General features: G+C 55.2%; 6 protein-coding genes across 6 annotated transcripts in view; 4 read left to right on the forward strand and 2 right to left on the reverse strand.

Annotated features, from left to right (window-relative positions):
• The window catches only part of VDBG_06587 (platelet-activating factor acetylhydrolase precursor), a gene marked incomplete at both ends in the record, with an annotated part of 1902 nt that extends 281 nt beyond the window's left edge, over positions 1–1621 (reverse strand). The window contains 2 exons of the mRNA XM_003002979.1: positions 83–1235; positions 1302–1621. Coding sequence (XP_003003025.1) covers positions 83–1235; positions 1302–1621 — 1473 coding nt within the window. The remainder of the gene's footprint in view (positions 1–82; positions 1236–1301) is intronic.
• Positions 1622–3027: 1406 nt separating this feature from the next.
• VDBG_06588 (conserved hypothetical protein) lies at positions 3028–6860 on the forward strand (the record flags this gene model as incomplete). The annotated part of the gene is made up of 3 exons (XM_003002980.1): positions 3028–3144; positions 3230–3415; positions 3765–6860. 3 exons carry the CDS (start codon positions 3028–3030, stop codon positions 6858–6860), a joined length of 3399 nt encoding a protein of 1132 aa, XP_003003026.1.
• A 918-nt stretch (positions 6861–7778) lies between these two features.
• Positions 7779–8976, forward strand: VDBG_06589 (isoflavone reductase family protein; the record flags this gene model as incomplete). The annotated part of the gene is made up of 4 exons (XM_003002981.1): positions 7779–7868; positions 7929–8198; positions 8272–8598; positions 8671–8976. 4 exons carry the CDS (start codon positions 7779–7781, stop codon positions 8974–8976), a joined length of 993 nt encoding a protein of 330 aa, XP_003003027.1.
• A 536-nt stretch (positions 8977–9512) lies between these two features.
• On the forward strand, positions 9513–10818 carry VDBG_06590 (C6 zinc finger domain-containing protein; the record flags this gene model as incomplete). The annotated part of the gene is made up of 3 exons (XM_003002982.1): positions 9513–9728; positions 9793–10628; positions 10721–10818. The coding sequence occupies 3 exons, from the start codon at positions 9513–9515 to the stop codon at positions 10788–10790; spliced, it is 1122 nt and encodes a 373-aa protein (XP_003003028.1).
• A 2764-nt stretch (positions 10819–13582) lies between these two features.
• Positions 13583–14739, forward strand: VDBG_06591 (inorganic pyrophosphatase; the record flags this gene model as incomplete). The annotated part of the gene is made up of 4 exons (XM_003002983.1): positions 13583–13714; positions 13780–14123; positions 14176–14303; positions 14354–14739. The coding sequence occupies 4 exons, from the start codon at positions 13583–13585 to the stop codon at positions 14737–14739; spliced, it is 990 nt and encodes a 329-aa protein (XP_003003029.1).
• Positions 14740–14924: 185 nt separating this feature from the next.
• Positions 14925–15379, reverse strand: part of VDBG_06592 (carboxypeptidase S1) — a gene marked incomplete at both ends in the record, with an annotated part of 1929 nt that continues 1474 nt past the window's right edge. The window contains one exon of the mRNA XM_003002984.1: positions 14925–15332. Coding sequence (XP_003003030.1) covers positions 14925–15332 — 408 coding nt within the window. The remainder of the gene's footprint in view (positions 15333–15379) is intronic.

Here is a 15379-nt window from a genome sequence, read left to right on the forward strand (position 1 = left end):
TGAACCAAGTGGCACCGAGTGGGGGATCAGGCGGTGCTTACTAAGAAAATGGCCTTGTTCTTAGAGGGCCGTATCCGCTGACCTTGCAGTGGCCGTCGCACTCAGTACACTCAGCTGTCATCCTTTTTAGGCGCGGCTCCGTCGACGATATCGCCGACCAGTTGCGTCCGACAGGCACGCTGTTAGCGCGGAGGACCTTCAGCTGGGCGCGGAGGTTGACGCGCAGCGCGCGCTCGGGTTCGACCGAGTTGAAAGATGCGCTTCGTGAGCCAGTGCGAAGAAGGATCCCAAAGTCCGACTGCGAGAGGTGGGCGGACTTTTCGACGTAGAAGAAATTGGGCTCGGGCAAAGCGATGCCGTTGTTGCGCTGGTAGAGGTCGGCCGTGATGACCTTTTTCGATGGGTCAGGCGACAGCACGCGGGCCGTGACGTGGAGGTGCTCGGTCCACTTGTAGAAGGCGTCCGACTCGACGGCGAGGAGGGCCTTGCCGCCGGGAGCTGAGGGGACATTGGCGTAGGCGGGCAGCGGCAGGTCGAAGAGGGGCGCCGAGTTGGGGGCCAGCAGGGGGAAGCACCACATGTCCAGCAGCATGGTGACGTTCTTTTCGGTGATCTGCTTCGACAGCTCCGAGTCGGGGGCTGGCGTGAAGAGGGGGCGCTCCATCTTGGCGAGAGCCGGCGTGCCAGCGTAGTAGGTGCTCTTGAGCAGCTGCACGATCGAGGCGGATCCGAAGCTGTGGCCCGCAAAGATGATGGAGCCAGGCTCGTGAACGTGGAGCTTTTTGGCGAAGAAATCGAGAGATGGCGTGCTCTTGTTGAGGTTCTTCAGAGACTGGGCGCGATCAATGGCGAGAATGGCGGCGTGGGCAAGACCGAGCTCCCACAGGCGAATGCGCAGCTGATCCTCCCGTGCTGTGGAAATCTCGGGTGTGTTGTCGTGGGGCAGGCGGATGTAGGGGACGACGCGGCGCGTGTTGCGGATGAAGTAGCTGTCCTGGGCCTGGGGGATGCGCACAAAAGATGCGACGGCACTGCCATCGCGGTGTTCGGGGCAAACGACAACAATGCCGTGGGACGCGAGCGAGCCGGCGACGACAGAGTACGTATTGCGGTTGCCGCCGAGGCCATGGGAGAAAATCATCGTAGGCCATCGGCCATTGGGCGTGTTGGGCTCGAGGAGGTCGGCGTTCTTGAGGGCGGGAATGGTCGTGTAGTGGAGGTGGCGGGGTAGGAAGCTGCGATGATTAGCTCGACGCTCCAGTATCATCATCAGAGCCTACAGAGAGGGGTCGTCGGCTTACGAGACAAAGTCGGCCAGCAGGGGCTTGATGCCGACAAACTGGGTGTAGGCAGAGACATGGTGGCGCTGAGGCGAGGGCAGCCAGCTGATGGGTTTGCCTGCCGAGTCGGGGGTCGCGGGGTAGTAGATGCGGCAGGACACGGTGTAAATATCGGCAGCGCTGTCGGGTGCGGGGCTCGGTGATTCGAGTTCGGAGACGGGGATCTCGACGTCGACGGTGCCAACTTTGTAGGGTCCTGTGTAGTCGGGAAAGGTAGGCACGGGATTCAATTGCGATAGGTAAGCGCTGAGCTTGGCCGTAGGCGAGGATGACGAGGTCATGATGGGCGTTTGGCGATCCAAATCTGATGTGTGATCATGCATCCATGGGCGAGCAATAGGCGTTCAATCGAATATGATGGCAAAAAAAAAAAAAAAAAGAAAAAGGGATCGTGGGAATGGCCTCAATTAAAACGGTGACGAGTTGGCCTTGTTTCACTTGGACCACGGACTTGGCAAGACCCCGAGTGCGCAGCAGGCAGCGACGGCATTGAGTTGGGAGCCAATGAGAAAACGCGCCGACGCAAAAATGGCAGTCGTGTGGCCACTTGCCCATCTCGTCGTGGCCTTGTTGCGACGAAAACTGGGCGTCATGGTCACAGCAGCAAGTGCCTCGGCACCGCGCTGTCCGATTGGTTCTTCTTGCTTCGAGCACGACAGGCACCTGCTGAGTTACCTTATTTCAGGACTTCCAGAGATGCAGACGAGATGGGTAGAAACAACAATCAACAGTCTTCCAGTCCAAAATATTCATTCACAATGCCTTTTTGATGAATGAAATGAATAGCATTTGCATGTGATTCCTATGAACTGCAATCTATTATTACATCACACTCATCACACTCCCCGACACCCACTTAACCCCCACTCAGCGTCCGCAGCCAAAAAGGCGCCGCCCACGTCAGAAAGTACCCGTTGGCACGTGCCAGTGGTGCAAACTCCCCTTTCCCACGACCCTACGGTCTGGCGAGCACGAGGAACAGTACAGCTTGTGTCTTGGCTCATCTGTAGGCCCCAGATGCCCACTGTGTTTCGCCCAGAAGCCGGCTTGCTGGGTTGTCCGAAGCAACCATTGTCTTCCACACGCTACGCCTCCGATATGGTATGGCATCCGAGGATCAGGCATGCTGGTAACATGAGGCCATGTTCAAGTCGTAAAGCAGAGCAGCTGACTGGATAGTATGGGCGGGTAAGATAAGGCTGATACATTGTCGTACTTCTGCAGCTGCGCACGATGGAGCTGGGGTCTGATTACGATTCGACAGCTGGAGCATCGGGCATGGCAGTGGCGAGCAGTGCCAGCCACTCCTTGCGTCTACATAGGTACCTTGGACATACCTAGGTACTCAGGTAAGTACCATAGGAATCAAATAAGGCTAGGCACTGTCTTCACTGTCGTCTCCCATCTCAACCCAAGTGTCAAATCAAAAATATAGCATCCAATAGCGAGTATGTTTCTGGCTCACTATACACAGCTGCCAGCCATGATAGGCAGTTCTGAAAATTGCAATCGCCACTCAAGGCCCCGGTGAACTGCTTGGAGCAGATTATGAATAGCACAGCATCACGTGATGTCGCGCTGTGCACGCGTTCCAGACTCAGCGCAAGTTACCCCACTCACCTGGTTTTCCTTTTTCCACCACCATGCACGCGTATCACCTTCGCCCTCCCAGCAATGCGCAAGCCCGATGCCTCGATACCAATCGCTCGCGCAACCCGAGCGCGCCGCCCTCAATGGCGATGACGAATCACAGGATAGCCAGCACATCATGGCCCTCTACATCCAACGCTTTGGCGTCGGCCAGGTACGCGGAGACCTAACCCCAGCCCGATGTGACACGACGCGACAGGGAGCCCCAGCCTGCCCACAGAACGCTAACCCGCTTTGAGCATCAACCCCTGCAGCCCGGCAGCTCACCAGTGCCGTGCGAGAACCAGGAATCGCGACTCGTCAATCGCGGCGACTCGATCGCGTCACCACAGCCTGCCGCCTTCATCAGTGCACCGGAGAACGCAGAGCCTGAGGGTCTAGGTCTGCCGTTGCTCAAAGACGAGGCACGCGCGGCGGGAGAACGAGTGCGCAGATTCACTGTGACCTTTCTTTGTCGACGAACACTGACTGACGCCAAACCGACAGGCCCGCCAAGCGCCCCGAGATCCTACGCCTGAGCCGACGTCGGAAGCCTCAGAACTGCACACAACCGCCGCGACAACACCGCAGCAGCCTCCTCTCCTGCTAACGACAACGCCTGCACCAGTGAAGCCTTTCTCGGCACGTCTAGACGACGGCTATGCACGGAACCTCGACCTTCAATCGGCTACGAACGATGCTCCGACACTAACCACCAAAACACCAACATCTCGAGCCGACCCCGGCGAGACTCCATCTGACACGTCTACGAAAATTCATCTGAGGAAACCCAAGATGGACACGTCGCAATCGTCTCCCACACAGGAGAACGATGACCGCGATTACCGAAAGTACGAGAGCCATTCGCAAATCAACACTAGCCCCCAGTCGACAGCTTCACGGCGGGACGATGCAGCCATTGAAGACGCTCCTCTTGTGCCGCAAATTGAGGAGGAAAAAAATCTCGACGATGATGAGACGGGCGCCGTCAACTTTGGCAACTTGGGTCATCTCTTCGACCACGACATGCAGGCGACCCAAGAATCATCTCCGATCCCCTATGGCACCGGTCCTCTCAACACGCGAGGCGCCTGGCGAAGGCGCGCCTCGAGCTCCCAGAACCAATCCTCCATGAGGCGACCCGAAGGGCAGACGCCGTACAAGACGATGCCCTGGGCACCAGAAACACCGGCGCCGCCCGCGAACCCGTTTGCCGGTCTTGGCAATCTCGGAGTCCAGCCTCTGGCACCATCCCAACTCTTTGGGCAGACGCAGGGCATGTCGTCGGCTTTCAAGCGTGGAGATAGCCCGACGTCCTCGAGACCTTCACCAAACTTGCCCCAGCATCTGTCCATCTCGCCGAACCCGATTGAGACATCGCCACTCAAGCGTCAATTCAACATCACTTCACCCACGGTCATGCACACGTCGAGCCCCCAAGCTCCCAGTTCGGCAGCTGATCACTTTCCCGCTGAGACGCCAGCGCCTAGTCGTTGGGTTGGCGAAGAGGCCGTCGCTGAGACCCCCATTGAGCTGCCCTCAGGCACGCTGCGACGCCGTGTCGAGCCCATGGCACACTACGAGACGATGAAAAAGTCGCAAGAGAGGCGGCTCAGTGGAGACGCCCTACCCCCAGTGGACTCGCAGGAAGATTCAGACGATGCCCTGGAGGCCATGCAACGGAGCAGGAGGGCCGCCATGAAGAAGAGAGCAGCTGCCGAGCAGCTCTCCGGAATAAGTCTTCGACGGACTATTCCCAATGACGATCCCGATATCACTCCGCGGCCGCAAAGATCCCAGAGAAGGGCACAGGTTGCAATCGTACCAGACGATGAATGCGAGGTTGCGGTGGGGAGCGAAAACGAGGAAGACATATCCACCGTCGCCGATTCTCAGGACCCTCTCAACGTACCAGACACGGTCAAAAAGCCAACAACCACAAACGAGCTGCCCATGGAGAACCACGCCCCTCTGACGGCCCTGGATTCTAGTGTTGAGGCTATACCTGACAGTACAGAGGAGACGACTCACAACAAAGCCGGGAATCCCTTGAGCGTCGACACGTCGGACACGAGCTCAAAGCAGAGAGACCGCATTCCCGAGACGAGCCCCGTCAACCGACCTACGACGCAGGTCAATGTCGCAAGTCCTGAGAGAGACTTGGCACTCGAGGAGGTTTGCGAGGATCCTTCGCCCGCCCCTATGGACGAGGATTCACCTTTGGCAACACCCAACGAACCACGCCCGTCTTTGTCTATGCCTTCGCGAAGGTCATCTCGTAAGAGCCGCCCGACAGCCAAGGCAGCGGCAACAGACTCCAAGGCCAAGCCGTCTCCTTCTGAGCCGAGAGCGGGGCGGGAAGTCAAAACTGCAGCAGCAAAGTCTGGCATGCTTCGCAAGTCCGTGCGTGCAACCAAGAGCAAGGCTGATGAGCCGAACATTCAGTCAGACCCGTCTGTCGTTTTGGATTCGAGCCCCCAAGTACGGAGCACTGAGCCAGCATTTGACCTTCCATCTTCGCCGCCTCTGCTGACACCGCGTCTGCCTCGCGGGCCTTCAAAACTGCGCTCGCACAACACAGTGGATCAGAACCCGGCTACGCCGGTGGCGCCGGAGTCCTCTGTCGAATCGGCGCCAGAGTCAACTTCAACCCTCAGCACCCTGTCTGTTACCCCGAGCTTGTCGTCTAAGACCACGCCAGCGACGCAGCAGTCCGACCAGGTTGCGCACACGTCCCCTATGAAGCCAAGAAGTCGCCATCCGAGACCGAGTTTGCCGCCGCTCAATACTGCACCAGTCCTCTCGGAGCGCGGCAAGAAACGCAGTAAGAAACAGACGCGAAGATCGACACGGCATGACTCTGCGTCGACAGATGAACTCGCCATGTCACCGTCTGCAATAGGGTTTGAGAATAGTATGGCTCATCCTCCCAAGGCGAAGAGTCGAGCTGATCGGCTGTCCACCTTGATTTACGAATCACGAGCGCCCGAGAGAGATCAAAAGCTATTCAGCGGCATGGCGTTCGCCATCTCGTTCCAATCGAAACGACCGGGCGAAAATACGGAGCAGTACGAGGAGCGCTTGTCGCAGAGCAACGATGTCGAGAAGAAGATACTTGAATACGGCGGCCGGCTGCTTTCGAGCGGCTTCGACGAGCTCTTTGACGCCCAGGCCCTGCGAAGCGCGGCAGTCAGCCCTGTGACGGACGAAGAAGAAGAGGCTTCACTGACCCTGGCGACCTCGGCCCAGACTTTGGGTTTCACGGCGCTCATTGCAGACGGACACTCACGCAAGGTCAAGTACATGCAGGCCCTCGCCCTCGGGCTCCCCTGCATTTCTGATCGCTGGGTGACGACGTGCGTGGAGAAGCAGAAGGTCGTCGCATGGGACCCGTACCTACTCTGTGCCGGCCAGTCGTCCTTCCTGCGGGATGCCATTCGCTCTCGTTACCTAGCGCCGTACCCCGCGACCGACGCCCGTCTCGTCGACGTCATCGAACGCCGTCCCCAGCTTCTTCAGGGCAGCCGCATCCTGCTGATCATGAAGAAGTCGCGCCAGGAGGACAAGAAGATGCCGTATGTCTTCCTGGCGCATGTGCTCGGCGCCTCGCTCGCGCGGGCGTACAAGATGGACGAGGCGAAACGCATGATGCGCGAGAAGGAGCTTCTCGAGGCGCCGTTTGACTGGGTCTACGTTGACGAAAATACGGGCACCGACGAGGCGCTGTTCATGACGGCGCCGCCGACGCAGGAGACGAGGAAGAGGAAGAGGGTCAGCGCGGCAGGGGACTCTGCGCCGCCGCCCAAGAGGATCCGGACGCTGAGCGATGAGCTTGTGATTCAGAGCCTGATTTTGGGCCGCATGATTGAAGAGGACGAACTCGAGGGGTGATGTTGGAAAAAAAAGATGTATGACTACAGTGCTCCGAAGGACTTCTTGGGAATGGACTGGCGTTTTGGGGTATCGGGGTCATGATACCAGATGCTCGTAGGGCAGCAGACTACTAAAGTACTGTAGGGATAGATACAGTCAGGAGGCATTGAATTGAAGCTAACGACGTTGTTGGAAACCCGTTCCAGGAACTCTAGAGACTTTGAAGGCTGTGAGGTATTTTGGCGATGCAAGCAGGTTGAAATAATCACAATATGATGTCGGCCTCTTCTTGAGAGAGTAGTGGCAGCCTTTGGCTTACAAGTGACTACAGTGGTCTTGTGATACGCGAAGGGCGGTAGATGTTCTTTTTAGCAAATACAATAATCAAATCTACTCTAAAAATTTATCTCGATTCATGATGCCATGCTGCTAATCGTAGTAAGTATCTTCATACTACATGTGTTTGCCCGAACCCGAGCCTCTTCCTGTGGAGTTTGTGAGACATCAGCACGAGTGGCAATGACAGAAAGCCCATGAATACCGATTCGCATTTCGGGCCGTGAAAATGCACGATCGGTCGGCCAAACCACCCCCCTAGCGTCAACCATGTACGTAAACGACATGCGTCGGCCCCTTCGTACGCCCCCACTCCGCATTGTTTGACAGATCGAACTCCGCACCCGTCGGCTAAGATCTCAGATCCAGCCGGGGGAAAGTGAGTCCGACATGGACGCAGGTTGGAGCCTTCGAAAAAGTTTCTACCGTCAATAGTAGCACAAAGTGAAGCCGAAGGATCTTATGCGGGAAGTATAAATAACATCTGGCTATCCCATTTAAGCAGACCGTATTATATCGTCGCCCCTTGCCATTCACATCGCCAATGTACAGGCGGCACGACGTATACCACTCACTGTTCCACTCGTCGCGAATTGTAAGATGGCTGCTACGAAGGTTGCGATTCTGGGAGCCACGGGCCAGAATGGCAGCTCCATCGTTACTGGTCTGCTTTCCGCAAGCCACAACTTCGTAAGTTGTCCACCGCAATTGCTCGTAGGAGACTATCGCTTAAACGGTCGCCGAGTGCAGGATATCACGGCCCTTGTACGGCCCTCTTCGTTGAAGAAGAAGAAAGTACTGGACCTCGAGAAACGAGGCGTGAAAATAGCATCCTTCGATATCGACGGTCCTGAGGACGCCACCGTATCACAGCTCCAGGGCCTTGATGTCCTCATCGTGTGCTGCATCCTCAACGAGGTGCCTCTGATTGATGCAGCTAAGAAGGCAGGAGTAAAGCGCTACGTCCCATGCTTTTATGCTACGGTGATGCCTCGGGGCGTCCAGACATTACGTGACAACGTAAGTGGCCATGGTCGTTGCAACTACATCCATTGTTTCGCACGCCAGGCTGACTCCTGATGCATCCATACAGAAGGAGGCTTTTATCGATCATATCCAGCGCGTACACCTGCCCTACACTATCATCGATGTCGGCTGGTGGTATCAGATCAGCCTCCCGCGCCTTCCATCGGGTCGACTAGACCGCAATCTTTTCCTTTACAACACTGCAATCGGCGGCGATGGAAACGTTCCTTCCGCCAGAACTGATTCGAGGGATATCGGAGCATATGTCGGACGCATCATCACGGATCCTCGCACTTTGAATCACAAGGTTTTCGCGTACACAGATCTTCGCACGCAGAACGAGCTTTGGGACACTGTAGCGAAGCTCAGTGGTGAGACTATTGAAAAGAAATACGTAAGTTTATGACATTCGGAGACGCAAGGTAGGGCCTCTTCACGCACGATATCTGACATGGCTTGAACGCAGCGCACCGCCGAGGAGATTGAGGAGGGCATAGCCACAACCAAGGATGACCAGATGAAGATGATGGACTACTTCCAGTACACCTATCAAAAGTCGTACGACATCATGGGCGAAAACTCTCCCGAGTATGCTCGTTATCTTGGCTACCTGATTGGGAAGGATTTGTATCCCGACTTCCAGGGCATTTCTTTTGAGGAATTTGTCCACCATACGCTGGAGCACGGTTTGGAGCCCATGTACGAAGAGTATGGAGACTTGATTGGTGCTACGAGCTCGTTCGTCTTCAAGGGCGAGGCCGCCTTGCCCTGACAGACGACGGCTGAACAAGAAGGAGACACGTCTCTGCGCTAGACTTTTCAGAACACAAATCACAAGACTTGCATCACCGGGTTTACGATGCCAAGCTCCCTACTGTATGCAATCAACACGCACTGCCTGCTTCCACTTTTGTGATGCTTGAGCCTGTGCATCGAAGCTCAACCGCGGCGACTCCAACATCGTCTGTCCAATCCCATAATCTCGCCATCTTCTAAACCCCTTATTTATCTTATCAATTCAAACTTCATGCCTCAGCAGGCAGTCTACCCCGCTCATACTTACCACCACTGGCGTGGTGCTAAGGTGGATACCAACGGCAAGTGTACGGGCCGTATCCTGGCTGCAGGACACGGATAAAAGAATATAGAGCACGTAGCGCGTGAGTGTGTAGCAGCGGAATTCATCACTTCAAGCATGGGGCCGTTGAATGCTGCGCAAAAGCGTCCGTGGGTGCACATCTACATCTTTTATCACCGTCCTGTCGCTCGAACTCGGCAGTGCACAACAGCTTACCCTGCGACGTCAAAATGTCGAGTGGACCCCATTCATGCTCCGAATCGCTCAATCTCGACCCTCGTAACCTTACCGACCAGATGTCTATTGATGACGCGGGGTCAAGTATGCACCTGCGCCAAACTCAGGAATTTCCAGGAACAGAGACAGCCCAGCCCAGGGTACCTTTACCACTTGACGAAAATCTTCAATACTTCATTCATGAGAAAAAGGCTATGTCTGATGCCTGCGTATGTTCTCAATCATTTTCTGAACGGAATCCCCTTCATCACGGCTTTTGGCTCACATTTCCAGTCACAACTCAATCCATGGAGCATCCACGAGCCAGGTTCCCGAGTCGGCTCGGTCGTCGCCAGTTTCAAGGAGTTCCCTGCCCTTTTCACTCGTCAGCGCGAAACGCCCTTCCTCCATCGCCATCTATATCGCGCCCACACCCCGCATGCGATACTCGCCGTCTACTCAGCCGTTACAACGTACGCTAGCCGTACTGACGCCAACCGAAGTTGGGCCGTCCGCGTGCTCTGCGAGGCCGCTGATGAGCTAACGCGCCCGCCGCATCACAGCCAGGGGAACGGAAAAGAAGCTGCACAGGCTCCGAGCTCGGAGACGGCAGACCTGACACCCCTCGACAAGCTCGCTCGCACCCAAGCTCTTCTCATTTACCAGCAAATCCGCATATTCGATGGTGACATTGGCCTGCGAGAGCAAGCAGAGCGTGATATGGGAACTCTGGAGGCGTGGCTAGAAGACCTTGAGACGTACCGCGATAACCTTGCCGAGTTGTGGCTGCTCGAAGAGAGTATGCTACAGAATAGACCACCCCAGTCCTGGGAGGAGTGGATCTTCGCTGAGTGTGTGCGACGAACTATCTGGCTCGGGTATGGGTTTATAGGTCTCGTGGCCATGCTTAAGACGGTGGGAATAGGGGGCACACCACTTCCCGGACGTTTTGCGGCTGTACACCGGTGGACTGCGTCCAAACATTTGTGGGAAGCCGATTCGTCTCCTGCGTTTATGAAGGCGTGGCGAGAGGAGAAGCAGTATATTGTACAAAATCTCTCCATCCAGAGGCTTCCTGGGTCTATCAAAGCTACCGACACAGACCACATGATCAAGCTTTTACTTGCGTGGTAAGTTCGCATCAAAACGACTCTCCCGTTGCTGTTTTTGCAGGACTACTGGCGTCGAGAATGCTTTGTTATATCTACTGAATGAACTCTAGGTTGTTGGGCCCTGATGAGATGGAACAGTGGGTCATTACGGGCGGAACTCTTGGTGAAGCTTGGAGATGATCGAGCTTCTGCGGCAGAAAGCGCTGCATCCGCACTGCTGCAGATGTAAACCCGCCACTAACTGATGGGTATATGGTCTGAGCCATGTGAAAGCTGCTTCTAGGTAAATACGCGGCTCCTTCCTAGCCATATTCATGACTACAAAGCTTATGTGCTAAAGTAGCATCTATGTTATTGCTTGATTTGGAGCAGAGTGAAGAAATCTTCCTCGCGTGGTCCCACAGGCAATAGAATATAAGTGGGGGGTCGGAATACATCTGAATATTGGCCCTCCGCAGCTTGGAAGGCCATCCGCGGTCCTCATGTATACGTTCTCGTAGCCCTTAGCCCCCCTGACTGACCCCCAACTTGGTAGCTCCGCAGGGCCACCTGACAATCTATGTCTGGTACTGCTGTTTGAGGTCCCCCGCCGATGCCTCTTACAAATTGAAGCTGGTTTGTATGGGGTTTCGAGCTTTATAAATAGCGAACCGCTCAAAAACCATCGCGCCACATCCGGCTATCTGGTGCAAAATCACGTTTTCTCATTTGCCGCGCGTCTTGTTACAGTCTTACTGTTCTAGATGAAAAGATACGCCTCAGCTCGGGAGAAGTCTTCCTACAAGTCGTTTACGCGGATCCCCACGAGAGCCGGGTCATGCTGATTGAACCTCGGCTTATATAATTCCCTCCTGTTAACTGACGATTTGTTCGACGGTTGTTCTCCAGATGTTAGAAGTAGACGCGCCGGAGACATGAGAAGAAGACTCAGGTAGGCACACAAGCTGGCAATGATAGCGGTTGACATTGACCAAGTTATACATAGTTCGAATCGAAATAGGCAAAAAAACCATGATTCATAGGAAACTGCATGCGAAAGGCGGGGAAATCTGTAAGGCATGGTACCAAAAGCGCTCCAACTTAGAAGGCGCTGAAAACGTTGCGAGGCTTGTCACCAGCTACGGCAGGATGATCTATCCTATAGACTGTTGTCGCCGTAGCATTAAACGCCTTTAACGCCCCCTTGAACGCACATGATGACTGCTGCCTGTAGGTGACTCTTGAATCGTAATACGGAACAAGCCTTCGAGAGGCATGCTTGGTTGGAAGCCTCGTGGAGATTGATTTCTACCAATCGATCTCATGGCGACATGTTTTGCGTCATCAGTTACGCTCAGACACTTTTTAGGGTTTGAATTCTACGCCTTCGGCTAAGAACGAACTGTAACGCCGGCGACAAGATGTTCAGCTGAAGCAGAGCGAGTATGCCATACCGCAGTAACAGTTAGTCCTGCTCTACGCAATGGAGATCGATTTAGAAGGTACTCCTTGCGGAAATCCTGTTGCTTGATGTGCCCTATTGAGACTAAATACGGTAGCCAAGGCGCAGGCCATGAGGAGTGTCATACGACATGTCGAAGTTAGAAAGCCATGAACCCTTGCTTTCAGTCACCTCTGAATATGCACTGTATCTTCTAGTTCGCCTTTGTTAGGCTGTCTTCCAGTAGACGTGATTTCCAATATCTATAAAACCAGATGCAAGCTGTCATTACCGGGTTCCAGAACAAGTAATCAAAATCTTTCTCCAGAGCAGGCTTGACTATCTGCCCTCACATGTATTAGCCACACCCGTTCTGTAGTTCAGAGTGACGATAGTGCCCACTTCCATTCGTTTAGCGCAAGGGCACCAAATTAACAGGCTGCTTCAGTCCTCGTCATCGCACGGCATCTTACCGAGACTCACACAGTCATCGCAAGTATAACTGCATCTTGGGCACGACCGTGCACAAGAACAGGCGTTGGGGAGATGCGCGCACGCCTAGCGGATCTGCAACCCCCAGACAGGTTTGTCAAAGACATTGATGGTTAATAAGGGGCAAAAAATGATGACAGTGTCGGTGGAAATCTTCGTCGTTGTTGAAGTATCATACGGTGCTGAAATACAAGGCGCTGGCTTGAGAAATAACTGAGATTGGTTATCATAAGTGTCGTAACTCTCCTCAGATAGGTGGTAAGTTTATATCGGCCAATGTATAGTGAGTGGTCTCAATTTGCCGTTCGCGATGCTTCTTGTCTTGGGCTTCTTGTTTTGGGCTACCTCTCGCTTGTAGCCAAGCTCTGGACATGTGCCGTGCTTGCACGCGTGTTGACAATAAAATCTTGGTGTCTAAATGACCGAACACGTTGACACCACAGTCAAAATCAATGTAAATGAGAAGACAAAACCCTCATATCGTTCAGCCCCAGATCCTGATCGGAGCCGTTCTTCTGCCTTTAAGCTTGGTTAAATCACTGGCGGGCCGCTCATCGACTCAACTGGCTCGAGGCGCACACCACAGAGAGTTTCACGCACTAGCGTTGCATCGCATCAACAGCTACCAAGAGCGATACCCACGTGCACGACAAAGGGGCGTCGATTGGACGCGCCAGTGCTCCGATCCCCCAGCAAGCTCAGTGGCCTTAGTGCCTTGGCGCTCCGGCCCCTCGACGAAAGGCCGACTGATGTTCGACGGTTGAGAGAGCACACGTGCTGCGTCATGGGCTTGCCATTCAACCACGGCCGCAATTGATTGATCGACGCCTGCAGGTACCGTGGGCGGTGGCGGGGGTTTGGGTCAGCGCTCATCTCCAGCGTGCCATGGCGTCGTTGAGAGGTGGTCGACACGGGCACGAGGCGCGAGATGACGGCGGAGGGGGGGATCTTGGCTTGGGATGTTGCTATTGCTATAAGGCTGACGGTCCTTTGGCGATTCGCTTCATTTGAGGATGTCTTTGCAGCCTCACGTTTGAAGACAGTATTAATCGCCGACAAAATGGTCGCCAGATTCCTCGCCCAGGCCTTGCTGCCAGCCCTTGCTGTTGCCGGTACGATTCAGCATCGCGACAATGGCACGTTTGACTACGATGCCCTCTCTCTGCGGACGGTCGGTGGACGAAACACACTCGTGCGTTCTCTGCTCTTGCTATTCCTCTCCTCGTCTGCAATAGAACAATACTGACGTTCTCTCAGGATTGGCGCGTGTGGCTTGAGAAAGACGGCCATCCCATATCTTTCTGGCACGACGTCCCCTTGTACCCGGACGAGGACAATAAGCAGGTCGTGAACTTCGTCGTCGAGATCCCGCGCTGGGAGGACGCCAAGATTGAGATTCGCCGCCAGGAACCCCTGAATCCCATCTTCCACGACGAGCGCAACGGCGCGCCGCGCTTCGTTGAGAGTGTGTGGCCGCACAAGACCTATCCATTTCTTTATGGATCCATTCCCCAAACGTGGGAGTCGCCGAATTTCGAGCATGATTTCACGGGCGAGAAGGGAGATAATGACCCCATTGATCTATTCGACATTGGCCTCGAGTACGTGCTATCGGTCTTTCACCACTTTCACGATTTGGTACTGACAAGACAGCATCGGTTATGTCGGACAAGTCAAGCAGGTGAAGCTGCTCGGTGGGCTTGCGCCCAACGACGGGGGTGAGACGGACTGGAAGATGCTCGCCATTGACGTCAATGACCCCATTGCGCCCCTCGTCGACAGTAAGTAAGCGAGCCAGCCTCGTCCTGGCAGTCGATCTAACGCGCTGCAGACTACCTCGACGTTGAGAAATACCGCCCAGGCACCATCCAGGCCTTCCGCGACTGGTTCACCTACTACAAAGTCGCCCGCGGCGGCGACGTTATCCCCATCATCGGCGAGACGTACCAGAACGCCACGTTCGCGACGGCCGTGGTCGAAAAGGGCCACGAGTACTGGCGCGACCTTATCTCGGGCGCCGTTGATTCGAACAGCATCAACTACAACCAGACGAGCCGGCCTGATATTAAGGGGAGCTACGTCGGTTCGTGCTCGGCAACGTTGCAGCTCGGCATCCCTTCCAAGTCGGAGGAGAAGCCAGCAGCGGCGAAGCCTACGCAGTACGAGCAATGGTATTACCTCAATGAGGATTTCGCGTTGATTGAGGTGCCCGTGTAGGTCGATAATAGATAAAAATAGAGCGGGCTTTTACCTTTTCGATTTCGGAACTACGACTTAGTGTTAAACCCAGAGATTCAGGCCGAATTTTGAATCCGTTGACATGAATTGGCATCGCAACATGCAGAGTACAAGGTTGGCAGGCATGTGGTTCTTCTCAGCTCTCACAAGACTAGGACTATTCCCTACGAACTCGGCTCCAGCATGATGTAGTCCTTAATGACAGCCGAGCCATTGCGAAGTGCGGCAATCTGCCTCGCGCTACACGTGCTCGTGTCCAGAATATAGCAGTAGTCAGGATACTGCTCCGGCACCTCATTCTTGACACCCAACACATCCGCCGGGCCTGACGTCGAGTAATCATCCTTCACCGCCGTGTCGACGCGCCCCGTCGCCAGATCACGGTTGAACAAGGCGCGCATGAAGATGCGGTACGCCGCCTCGGGCTGGTACGCCGGCACGGCGGGCCCCGGCTGGGTAGACGCGCGCAAACGACAGGTTGCCCGTGCTGGCGAAATCTGGGCCGGCAATCTTGGGCCGAGGGCGCAGTGCGCAGCGGCGCGTAGCCCGGCTTCGGCAAAAGGGCGGCCCTTCTGGGCTCCCGGGGGGATGGGCCCGGGGAATCCTGCCCTCCCCCCCC

This window comes from Verticillium alfalfae, genomic scaffold, assembly GCF_000150825.1.
Source record: "Verticillium alfalfae VaMs.102 supercont1.8 genomic scaffold, whole genome shotgun sequence".
Taxonomy (NCBI): domain Eukaryota; kingdom Fungi; phylum Ascomycota; class Sordariomycetes; order Glomerellales; family Plectosphaerellaceae; genus Verticillium; species Verticillium alfalfae.